The 13,488-nt window shown below is 39.9% G+C and overlaps 1 protein-coding gene across 1 annotated transcript in view; it reads left to right on the top strand.

The window, feature by feature from the left end:
- The window catches only part of phc3 (polyhomeotic homolog 3 (Drosophila)), a 127,966-nt gene extending 120,345 nt beyond the window's left edge, over positions 1-7,621 (top strand). The window contains exon 15 of the mRNA XM_048542584.2: positions 817-7,621. Coding sequence (XP_048398541.1) covers positions 817-971 — 155 coding nt within the window. The 3' untranslated portion in view covers positions 972-7,621. The remainder of the gene's footprint in view (positions 1-816) is intronic.
- Positions 7,622-13,488: the final 5,867 nt, after the last annotated feature.

Below are 13,488 nucleotides of genomic sequence, written 5' to 3'. Positions count from 1 at the left end.
GGCCCATTCCTGTGCTGCACTATTCTATGTCCCAGGGCAGAAGGAGACCATTCAGCCTATTATGTCATTGCAGGCTCTTCGTTATCCAATTATTACACTCCTTGCCTATACTTTTCCTGTAGTCCTGTAACGTTTGCCTGTCAAATATTAGTCCGGTTTTCTTTTGAAAGTTTTTATTCAATCAGCTTCTGCTGCCCTTTCAGGCAGAGCGTTCCAGAAATCAACAACTCATTGCAGGAACTTTAAAAATCTTCCTGCGTCCTTTTTAGTCCTTTTGCCAGTTACCGAAATCTGTGTTCTTTGGCCGCTAACCTTCCTGTCAGTGGAAACGGTTTTTCTCAGTCTATTTACCCTTCATAATTTGAACGTGCCCATCAACTCTGCCCTCTGCTATTTGATGAGCAACAGCCCAGCTTCTCTTAGTCTCTCCTATATTCCTTTGGTGATATCCATAAGTTTGAGAACTTGCTTCCTATTGTGGGAGAGTCTAGGACAAAATCACAGAGTAAGGGTTTGCTTATTTAGACAGAGAATAAAAATTGTATAATTCTTTACAGCAGAGTGCTGTAGAGCTTGGGTTGCTAGCTATATTCAAGGCTGAGATAAATCTTTAATCAATACGGGAACCAAGGGCTATGGGAATAAGGCAGGAAAGTGGAGTTGAGAATTATCAGATCAACAATTATCTAATTGAAAGATGGAATAGACTCATTGGGCTGTGCTGTGTACTCTGCGCCTGTATCTTATGACATTAATTAAAAATGAAAATCTCTTCAGTTGTATTTCAGACCATTTTTGTGTGGTTTTCGCATGCAGGTTGCAGGGATATTGCTGATGAATTTCGGTCCCAGGAAATTGACGGCCAGGCTCTGCTCTTGCTGAAGGAGGACCACCTAATGAGTGCCATGAACATCAAGCTCGGGCCAGCGCTCAAAATCTGTGCTAGGATCAACATGCTTAAGGAATCGTAACCTCTCCATCTCCAGCAAATCAATTGATTTAAAAGAGCGTGTATTCAAATCTGAGCAAGTGCAAAGGTAGAGCAGTTTATATACTGGCCAGGACCTTGTGGTGGACCAGAGAGCAAGGAGTCAGCATAATGTAACCTGAAGAACTTTGCCTTCAAGTCAACACTCCAGACTGACTTCACTCTTAATGGGAACTTGCACGTGACAGACCTTTACTAAAAGCTAAAACATGCTCATTCAATTCATGCCATTTCTCGCCAAGGTTTGAATCAGTCATAGCATTGTTGTAACAAATGTAACATGACTTGCAGCCACTGCTTCCCATCACAGGACTTCTCTCCCCTCTGATCTTGATGTATTCTTATTAATTTCATTGGTTTACAAACTTCTATCAATTTCTTCTTAACATCCTATGTTGCTAACACTATGAGTATACCCCTCAATACGGCAGTTCCAAAATTAGATGGCTCATTTTTGCCTTCTCAAGGATAGACGAGGGATGAGCAGTATATCTGGCCTTGCCAGAGACCACCACATCCTGAATGAAAGAAGACAGACATAATACAAAATAGGAGTAAACTAAAGTAGATTTCACAGCCCTAGGCCTGATAATTTTACTGCCTGTAGTTTAAAATTAGAATCACATTAAAGCAAAATACTGCAGGTACTAAAAACTTGAAGTAAGAGCAGAAAATGCTGAAGAAACTCAGTAGGTCTGGCCGCATCTGTGGAGAGGAAAACAGAGTTAACATTTCAAGGGAACAGCTCAGATGATGTCAGGCATTGAACTGAAATGTTGACTCTGTTCCTCTTTCCACAGATGTTGCTAGATCTGCTGAGTTTCTCCAGTATTTAATGTTTTTATTTAAAAAAGAGTCAGTCAGCTGGTAGTGGAAAAGCTTGCTGCAACTCATCCACCACATCTTTGTAATTCTCCCATTCCAGACATCTTCTGCAGAACCCGGTTTTGTCTGTGGAGCAGGGGACAAGGAAGTTACAGTTGAGACCAGTGATTTGTGACTACCAGCAGACTATTTTTAAAAGTTCCTGAACCAACAATTCACACCTGACTTTGGGCCAACAGAAATCTTCCGCAGAGAGTGAAGTGTTCAGACTTACAGCAGGAACAGCATAACAATTCTGCGTCCATCACAATGTCAGAAAGAGATGACACACTGTGGAGCTTGAGGAGTACAGCAGGCCAGGCAGCATCAGAGGAACAGGAAAGTTGACGTTTTGGGTCAGGACTCTTCTTCAGAAATGCTCCTCCAGCTCTGCACTGTTATCTCTGATTCCAGCATTGGCAGTTCTTACGATCTCACAATATCAGAAAGTGCTCTTTACATGAACTTCCACAGAATATGTCAAATTAAGGGCAAATTTAATCCTTGTTCTCTTTGACTCAGTTCTTAGGATGACATATAAAAGATTCAGTCAAAAACACAGTGAATTTTGAATTTTTTTTATTTTTATTTTATTCCACCTGATACTGCCATTGATGTTTACGCAATATTTTAAAAGCTAATATTTTAACAAGAAGGCTAAACTATGCCTTTGCATAGCCAATCAGTGCACTAGAGATTATTTTAGAGGGGGTGTCAGTTTATTTTCCCAGGAGCTAGTTTATTAATCTAAAGGATTGCCTGCAAAGAATCTGACAAATTATTGAGAATTGGAGAATACATCATATCATTGGTGATAGAACTTTTGAACTTTGAGCAATGAAATATTGCAAGGCAGTAAGCCTTTTGTTCTATTTAGGCTGGTATTTATATTCAATGGAATGTGTGGCCAGTGCCAGATATGGATCAAGTCCCTTCAATGTAATCTTTATCAAAAATTACAGATATAACATACAGTTGAGCATAAGGCATGCTTTTCCTACTCCTTTATTTCTTCAAGTTGCTTTCTTTCACCTCTTAGAAGTGTTTGTTTCCATGAGTTCTAGTTGAGTGGTTGATATGCGTCCTCTGCTCCTTGGCTGTTCCTCCATCATGGTAGTCTCTCTGACCCTTGTAGTTTGGCACAGCCATGTATGTTTCCATTTCCCAACAAGGATCCCTGAACAGCAGTCAGGAGCAGGAATTGAGTTTGAATTTAACTCTTCCCTCTCTAATCCAAGGCTTATGAAACAATTATAGTAATCTGACTCCTTGACCCTAAATGGTTGCCATCTTCCCAGGATACCTTTGCTGGTTATAAAGAAATTGTGAGTTAAAAGTGGTTGTGCTGTGATATTCAAGAATAATCCAAGTGGGCAATGAAGAATCAATTCAGTTTACAATTGGTGCAGGAAGGCAGAGCAAGTTAGGTTGGACATACCTATTGAAACTTATACAGACGTAACTTCACCATTTGGAACTGAGTTTTATCTACAAATATTTTGATTTGCCAGTTGTTGCTATCTCTCTAAATAAATTTCCTGCGTGTGTTCAGCACCCTTACTCACATTACGCTGTTATTATGGTTTCATTTTATTGTAACTATTGAAACAGAAACTCCAGTCATACAGTCAAAATGCAAATTCCTGAATTAGCCTCAGATTGACTATCATCCTAAAATGTGGAACAAGGGCCACCAGAACTTTGAAACAACTCTGGACAAGCACTTGTCTCACTGACATGAGACAGCAAGTTCAACAGCTAAGTTCTTTCAGTCTCCCCTTCCTGTTTAAACATGTGCTTTTATAACTCAAGTTGAAGAGTTCTCTGAGGGTTAGATTTTGAAGTCGCCTCCCCAGTGTGAAACTGTCATATCTCACTTCTTTCATCTGTGAGTTGTGGAATCAAGTGTCATCTGCAACTGAGTTGGTCTTGCTTCTGAGTCTTAACATTCCAGGTTCAAGTCCCAAGCAAGGGCTGGAGTACAAAATCAAGTTCAACAGTCCAGTGCGGTACTGAGAGAGCATTGCTCCGTCCAAGGTTCTAGCTTTGGATGATATGATAAACAGGCCCTATCAATATGTCTGCTTGGGTGCATAAATAACATTTCATGACACTGTTTTAAAGAAGAGCAGAGAGGAGTCATCTTTGATAGTGCAGATTGCCTCTGTCTCTAAATAATAAGTCAAGAATAAAATATGAAACAAGTTCATTTGGATCCTTTGACTATCATGGCAATTTTCAATAATTAAATTATATCTTAAACCTTAAAGTCAAGTTTCAGTGACTTTAATCTATATGTCAATGATGTAACGAACATAGTGCCCACTTTAGTGATCCATAAAAACACACACAACAACTGAATGTAAGCATGAGGAGTAGGGAGAAAACATGTATTTTGCACATATGTATGTTCGCTATGGGTTGATGGCGTGAAGAAACAGGTGTAATGTCATTACAGATGGTACAGTACAAACAGGTAGAGGAATGTTCCAGAAAATAACTGCTCACATGCAAAAGGAGAAAAACCTCAGTCAGATCTAGCTCAGTGATATTCATTACATTGCATTACGCTAATGACAAATAAAGTAAATTCAGAAAAAAGTACTGATTCTATTGGCAAGAAGAGTCAGTAATCAGATTTTACAGGTTTAAGAGAATGGGCAAAAGAACCATGTGGGAGATGAGAAACTTATTTCATGTGGTGAGCTGTCATGATCTTGAATGCACTGGCTGAAATGATGGTGGGAGAAGATTCAATCACTTTTCTAAAAAGAAAATTAAATAAATATCTGACTGAGAGCTTCACAAGGCTATAGGAGATTACAGTTTAGTACCTTCAAATGGTGTAATGACATTAATCTGCACTTTATGATTAAGAAGGAAAGAAGATTTGCATTTTTGTTACACCCTTCACAAATGTATTTCACAGTCACTGCTGTTTGTGTTAGAAACATGGCAGCCAACTTGCATACCGCAAGCCTGCACAAACAGGAACATGATAATGAGCAGAGATAATTTCTCTATTGTGAAGTCAATCAAAGTATAAAATCAGATGGGTCCAAAGTTTGCTCCTATCAGCATTAAGTTTGAGGCTTTGATATTCCAAGCAGAACTGTTGAAGTGGGTGAAATCAGCTTGTGAGATGTACGGATCTGAAACACTGATCCCGATCTTATTTTCATAGAAAGTAGTCAGAAAAGCACAATTTTTATAAGGTGATCACAAGGATTTCTGTTGTACTTGGCAATTGCTGTCTTTTTAAACCATAAATAAAATAAAAACTTGCATTCGTATCATTCCTTTCATAACCTTGGGTATTGCAAAATGTTCTTGAGGAAATTAAATATTTTTGAAGTGTAGTCACTGTTGTAATGTAGGAAATACACTAGCTATTTTATGCACCACAAAATGGCAAGATGATAACAGACCAGATAATGTTTTACAGTGATGTTGGTTGAGGGATAATACATTGCAATCTTAAAGCATGATGACTATTTAAAATTAATGGTTATAAACAGAGGAAGGTTAAAGATAATTAGCAAGAACTGCAACAGGCTCCTATATCTCGATCTCAAAAATCATCTTAGAAACTCCAGTTGTATGATGCTGTCTGTCTGTTCCCTCTGCGACAGGACACTGGAATAATAGGTCAAGACACCAGAGAAGTTTCCTCTGCCCTTCCTTGAAAAAGTGCCATGGTATGTTTTACTTCTACCTGAGAGGGAAAATGAGGTCTCAATTTTAACATCCCACCTGAAAGATGGTATTTTCAACAGTGTTACTCTCCCTCCATGCTGTACCTGCATATCAGCCAGCATTTTGTTTTCAAGTCTCTGGTCTTAGATTTGAAACCACAAGCAGCTTTTACTCGCCTTCTCTCCTCCCAGTGCCTCTCAGCGCTGAATGTTCTTTATCATCTGCTCGGTGTTATTTGGATAAATCCATAAATATCCAAAGGTAGGGTTACAAGGGGATTGCATGTCAGTCACTGTGTTGTACTGCATGAATCCATCTGACTTCTATTACTTAGGTTGACACTTCTCGTGCAGTACTGAATTGTCCAAAGTACTGATAAGAGGTTTTTAAGTCAAGACTCCATCTGCCCTCTCCACTGGACATAACAGAATTCAAGGCATTATTTTCTCCCCTATCCCTGGCAAACATCTGCCTCTCAACCAGAGTGTCTGATTTTGCTGCGCTAGTTGACAACCTTGTTTCATACAACAAAGTTTTGAGGCTTCAAAAGTATTTAATTGGCTGTAAATCAAGCCCATCTGTCATGCAGAAGTAGATGCAGGGTGATACAATGCAGATCAGTTATGATCTGGTTGAATTGACCCATATTTTCCAGTGTTTAAGATGCAAACATCCCATGCCAAAGAACAGAAATAAAGAATTATCACAGGTATTCGCCAAGAAATCTGTCTTATACCATCGTGGCTGTCAGACTAAGAATAATGAAAGGACCAGATCAAGTACTCAAGGATATTCTTATTTAGTATTGTACTCACTGTTAAGGAATGAGACTGAAACAATCAGGAAACATGGATTTATACCAGAGATTTGCAATCTGTTTTCTGCAGTTGCAGTGGTTTATCTATTTTGTTCAATTATGCTGGAATACTAATTATTTTAAATGTGTGCATAAGCCTAGGGATGTGTTGTTGTGAAGGTCTGTTACTATGCATTAAAGTGGATGCAAAAATCTTGCAGCAGAATTTTATAAACTAAAAATACTTCCTGGGAATTTCAGCCCTATTTTCATGGGGTTACGTCAATTTGTAGGACACTGTTTCATGGTTTCTGGAAAGTCAGCTTTGAATGTTCTAAGAAGTTATTTTGTGTTCTAAGAGTTGAGTAAAGGCGAGCACTGTTCCTCTACCACTATGCTGAGTGGGTGCCCAACAGCTGACTGAGTACAATGTAGTTACACACTGCTGTCTATTCTGAGTATTGTAGTGGCCTGTACTCATTCCTGGGCTGAAAGACAATCTTTGACAGCAGACATGACTACAATGTATTTGTGGGTAACGTTGGGATTACCAGTTGCAACACTATTTCAATGGATTGTCTTTTAGCCCTGGTGCACCATGACATAGCCCCTTTAAGTGTTTTGCAGAACCAATGTAAAAACTGTGAACTTTTGTCAAATAAGGCTTTGGAAAGCAGCCTATAGAAACTGTATTGTGTAGCTTACAGACTGTTAATGTTTATAGTACCATGCTGATAAGCATCCAAATTGCTGATTTCATTGAAGACGTTTACACAAATCAAAGCTTTGGCAAAGCCAACTTTGATAGTTTAGAGGAAGCATTTTGTTTTTCACAGGTTGCCATCAGTGCTAGAGAAGGAGCATCTCTGACTCTTTCCAAAAGTGACTGTTTATAGTGTTCTCTGAGGTAGGAGCATACTCATTGTCAAATCATGTTGCTGCACTCATTGAGGACATTGCCCCAGTGGCTTGTGTGCCAACCCAACTGAGTCTTACATCATAATTTTGTGGAAAGAAAAATGTCAGCCTTTCAAGATGAATTATTGCATTGTACTGTTTTATACATGGTGTATTTTTATCGTTAAATGTGCAATTGTTGTTTAAGGACTGTGGTAAAGTCACTTTAGAGCCACTGTGCTGGTCCACATCTGTAACAAAGTGTTTAGTGTAAACTCAACCAGCCTCAGCGTTTTATTGTGACCATACACGCCCAATTCCCTCCTCCCACCCCCGTATGTGTTAATGTTTTCAGTTAATAAAAAAGTTCAAAAATGTAAGCTCATTGAGTTTTTTTATTTTTTATTAATTCACAGCATGTGGATGAATGTGGTAAAGCAAGGAACAGCTGATTATCTGACTGAATTATGCGTTTTAGTGATGTATATGATTGGTTTTTTAAAAAAAGTACCCCCGTGATGGTTTGTGAAATTCCACAGCAACAGTGAAAGAGCACCAATATATGCCTAAATCATAACCATGTGTGTCCTGCAGAGGAAAGTTAAGGTGATACAATCCAACAATATTATTGCTGCTGTCAGATGTCAACTAAATGTAAAGGTTGTGGACTCAAGTGCTGCTCCCTGAAGGGGAACAAAATGTAGCTGACACTCTCAAGTGTGGTACAAAGGCAAATGGAAGCGATCTTGAAATGTTGTTCATCTGCTATTTTGAGAGGTCATAAGAGAACCCACAGTATTATTTTGAAGGAGGAGAGTTCTTTCTAAGTGTCTTAGTCAATATCAACAGCGTTATAAAACAGACATGCTTGGCCATTATCATAATGCTGTTGCGAAACCTAGCTGTCTACAAATTTGTTGTTGTGTATCCTACCCCACTGACACACCTCTTAAAACTACTTCATTGGTTTCAAATGCTTTGGATGTTTTGAGGTCCTGAAAATTAGGTGCTGTATAAGTGTAAGTTCTTCCATTAGCGAATTTATCTGGTATTGTACGTCGCCCGCAGTAATAAACCCTCGTACATGTTGGTCTCCATATGATTTCCAGGCATCAGTCAAGATTTTCCTCCAAGTTGTGCTGCCTGCCCAATATGACACAGCAGTGAATACAATGGGGTCAAGGCTGCTGTTCCTCTACACTGAGTAGATGTGTTGCAATGCAGCCGTCAGGATTGTGCCTTGCAGGGGGCAAATAGGCTGCAGACAAGCGAGGTCCCTTTAAGATCAACGTAACTTGGCCCTGTGGTATCTTTAAGGCACTGAGCAATACAAACATTGGCAAACCCCTCGCTCTGTATCGTGTTGGGATTTCCAACCAAATTTACATACAAACATACTAATTAGAAACAAAAGTAGAATCTTTGAGACTGCTCTGCCATTCAAGATCATGAGATTAATTTGTTTGTCTTTCAAACTCCACATTCCCAATTAGCCCTTAATGCCCCTTCTAACAAGAATCTATCCACTTCTGTTTTAAATGTATTTAATGAGCCTGCCTTCTGAGGCAGAAATTTCCAAAGTTGCACAACTTTCTGAGAAAACAAATTCTTACCCCAGTACTGAAAAGAGAACCCCCAATTTTAAAGTCTCCTGTTTCTAACTGACCCACAAAAGGAAACATTCTATCCATATCCGCCTTATCAAGACCATTCAAGATCTTATACGTGTCAAGATAATAAAATGTGAGGCTGGATGAACACAGCAGGCCAAGCAGCATCTCAGGAGCACAAAAGCTGACGTTTCGGGCCTAGACCCTTCATCTCTGATGAAGGGTCTAGGCCCGAAACATCAGCTTTTGTGCTCCTGAGATGCTGCTTGGCCTGCTGTGTTCATCCAGCCTCACATTTTATTATCTTGGAATTCTCCAGCATCTGCAGTTCCCATTATCTCTTATACGTGTCAATCAGGTTACCCCTCACTCTTCTAAATTCCAGAGAAAATAAATCCAGCCTATGTAATCTATCCTCATAAAACAGTATTATCATCAGGTATCAATCTCATTAACCTCTGAACTGCCTCCATCCAATGCATTTACATTCTTCCTTAAAAAGGAGATCAAAATGAGACACAATGTTCGAGGATGTGGTCATACCAGTTCCCTGCACAGCTGAAGCATAAAAATCCTTACATTTATGTTAAAGCTAGTATTCCATTAGCCTTCTAGGTTATGTGTTGTACATAGAACATCGACCATTACAGCGCAGAACAGGCCCTTCAGCCCTCGATGTTGCACCGATGTGTGAAATCTGAAGCCCATCTAACCTACACTACTCCATTATCACCATCTGTTGAGCCAATGACCACTTAAATGCCCCTGCATGCTAAGGTATAGAATCATTGCGTCACACAGCACACGAACTTCAGACCAATTCATCCATGCCGACCAGACATCCTAATCTGACCTAGTGCCATTTGCCAACATTTGGCCCAATTTTCTCTAAACCGTTCATATTCATGTACTCATCCAGAAGTCTTTTAAATGTTGTAATTGCACCCACCTCACCACATCCTCTAGCAGCTCATTCCATACATATATCACCCTCTACATGAAAATTTTATCCCATGTGCGAAAATGTTACCCCTCAGAACCGTTTTAAATCTTTCCTCTCTCGTCTTAAGCCTATGCCCTCTAGTTTTGGGCACTCCACCCTAGGAAAAAGACTTTGGCTATTCACTGTATCCATACCCCTCATCGTTTTGTAACCTCTATGAGGTGATCTCTCAACTTCTGCCCAAGGGAAAATAGCCCCAGGCACAACATGTCATCCTAACTCCTGTGCTCAATATTTTGACCAATGAAAGCAAGCATGCCAAATTCCTTCTTTTACCATTCTGTCCACCTGCAACTCCACTTTAAAGGAACTATGTATCTGCTCCCCTAGGTCTCTGTTCAGCATCACTTTCCAGAGCCCTACCATTAACTGTGTAAATTAAGCCCTGGTTTGACTTAGCAAAATGCAACACCTCATATTTATTTAAATTAAACTTTATCTGCCACTCTTCAGCCCATTGACCCATCTGATCAAGGTTTCATTGTACTCCATGATGATCTTCTTCACTGTCTGCTATACCACCTATTTTGTAGGTCTGCAAACTTACTAACCAAGCCGCCTATATTCTTATTCAAATCATTTATATAAATATGAAAAGCAGTGGACCTGGCACTGACCCTTATAACACACAGCTGGTCACAGGCCTCCAGTCTGAAAAGCAATCCACTACCATGACCGTCTGTTTCCTACCTTCAAGCTAATTTTGTATCCAATGATGGATCCTCGTGGATTTAACCTTACCAACCAGACTACTATGCAGAATCCTGTCAAACACTTTGCTGAAGTCCATATGAACAACATCTACCACTCTGCCATGAATCCTATTTGTCACCTCCTCAAAAAATTCAGTCATCACTGAGATATGCTTTCCCACGCACAAAGCAATGTTAACTATCCTTAATCAGTCCTTTCCTTTCCAAATGCATGTAAATTCTATCCTTCAAAATTCCTTCCAACAACTTACCCACCACTGACATAAGGCTCACCAGTCTATAGTTCCCTGGCTTTTCCTATCAGCCTTTCTAAAATAATGGCACCACATTAGCCAACCTCCAGTCTTCCAGCATTTCACCCATGGGTATTGATGATACAAATAATTCAGCTAGAGGCCCAGCAACCTCTTCCCTAGCTTCCCGCAAAGTTCTGGAAAACACCTGGTTGGATCCTTGGGATTTATCTACCATTATGCATTTTTAAGACCTGCAGCACCTCTTCTTCCATAATATGAACTTTTTTCAAGATATCACTATTCACTTCCCCAAATTCCACAGCTTCCATGTCCTTCTCCACAGTAAATACTGACACGAAATCTTGTTTATTATCTCACCAATCTCCTGCAGTTCTACATATTGATCTTCAAGGAGCCTTATTTTCTCCCCAGTTACGCTTTTGCCGTTAATGTACTTACAGAATGTCTTTGGATTTCTCTTTAATTCTATTTGCCAAAGCTAACTTATTACCTTTTTGTCATCCCAATTTCCCTCTGAAGTATACTCCTACTGCCCTTATACTCCTCTAGGGATTCACTTGACCTCAGCTGTTATATATACCTCCTTTTATTTGACCAGAGCCTTAATTTCTCTCATCATCCAACATTCCCTACACTGATCAGCCTTGCCCTTCAAACTCACAGGAACATACTGCCTTCGGATTTCTGTAATCTCCCTTTTGAAGCATCCCACTTCCAAACCATCCCTTTACCTGCGAATAGCTTCCCCCAATCAACATTTGAAAGCTTCTCTCTAATACTGTCAAAAATGACTTTACTCCAGTATAGAACTTCAAGTTTTGATCAGTTCTATCCTTTTCCATGACTGTTTTAAAATAATAGAATTATGATCACTTTGCCCCTAAGTGCTCCCCCACCAACACCTCAGTCAGGTGCTGCCTTATTTCCCAACAAGTAACAAGTCAGGCTTTGTTCCTTCTCAAGTAGGCACACCCACATATTGAATAAGAACGCTATCTTACACACACTTAAAAAAATACCTCCCCATCCAAGCACTTAACACAACAGAAGTCCCAGATTATGTTTTGAAAGTTAAAATCCCTAACATCACAACCCTATTATTCTTACAGATGTCTGAGGTCTCCATACAGATTTGCTTCTCAGTATCCCACTTTGGAGGGCCTACAATACAATCCTAAAAAGGTGATCATCCCTTTCTTATTTCTCAGTTGCATGTTTATAATTTCACTGAATGATCTCCCTAAGTACAGCCATAGTGTTATCCCTAACCAAAAACACCATTCCCTCTCCTCCCCTCACCACCCCACCCCCCACCTTATTAGCGTGAAGCCTTACAAATAGCAGTAGCAAATCTCTCCAAAAGGATATTGGTCCCTTTCAATTCAGATGAAACCTGTCCCTCTTAAACAGGTCATTTATACCCCTGAAGAGATCCTAATGATCCAAAAATGTGAATTCTTGCCCCCTGCACTCACTCCTCAGCTACACATTCATCTGCTCTGTCCTCCTATTTCTACTCTCACTAGCACATGGCACCAGTAATAGTCCAAATATTTCTACCCTTGACGACTTACTTTTTAACCTCCTGCCTGGTTTCCTATACTCTCTCCACTGAACCTCATCCTTTCCCCTACGTACGTCATTAGTACCAACATGCACAACAACTTCCTGCTGGTCATTCTCCACTTTCAGAATATTCTGCCTCCTCTCTGAGACATCTTTGACCCTGGTACCAAGGAGGCAACACATCATCCGGCTGTCTCACTGACAGCTGCGGAAATGTTAGTCTGTGCCCCAGATTACAGAATCCCCTCTTACAATCTATCACTCGAATCTGACAAACCCATCATTACAATAAAACTAGTCCTGGTATCAGAAACCTGGCTGTCATTGCTATACCCTCCTGAGAGGCCATCCTTCCTACAGAATCCAAAACAGCATAACCGTTTGAGATGAGAATAGCCACAGGAGACTCCTGCACTACTTGGCTACCTCTCATACCATTCCTAGCAGTCAACCATCCACCTGACTGTGTCTGTGGTTTTTCTAGCCTTCTGAAGCTCCATTCATCACACCCCCTTGCCATTGTAAAATCCTCATTGCCCCAAACTGCACCATCAAGCGATCCATGTGGTCTGATAGGGTCAAATCCCATTCTCTGTTTAAGTAATAGTGCCTTTTTCATTCTTCCTGGTAAAATGAGCAACTTCACATTCTCCCACATTATAATCCATCGACATAACTTGAGTGAGTAGGCAAAAATTATCTGTAGCCATCAGTAACTTCCTGATCTTCTTCATATTTTCCTACTTATCTTGGTATCAACTGTAAATTTTATTATGGACTCTTTGCTCTTCTCATCTAAATCATTGCTGTAAATTATGACAAGTGAAGGCCCAAGAACAAACCCCTGTGGGAATCTATTCAACATATCCTACCAATCTGACAAAAGTCCTGTTATGCTTTGTTAGCAGCCAGCCAATCTGCCAGGCAATTTTCTATCCATCTAATATGTTACCCTTTACATTATGAGGTGTTATTATCCATTATAATCTTTGATGTGGCACCTTATCAAAACCTGTCTGTAAATCCACAGTCATCTTTATCAATAGCAGATGATATTCCTTCTAAGCACTCCCAATAGTTCATTGACATGATTTACCC

The sequence above is a fragment of the Stegostoma tigrinum genome, chromosome 14 (genome assembly GCF_030684315.1).
Source record: "Stegostoma tigrinum isolate sSteTig4 chromosome 14, sSteTig4.hap1, whole genome shotgun sequence".
In the NCBI taxonomy this organism is placed as follows: Eukaryota; Metazoa; Chordata; class Chondrichthyes; order Orectolobiformes; family Stegostomatidae; genus Stegostoma; species Stegostoma tigrinum.
Note: the sequence above shows the minus strand (reverse complement) of the source record. Positions and strands in the feature narration are given on the sequence as shown.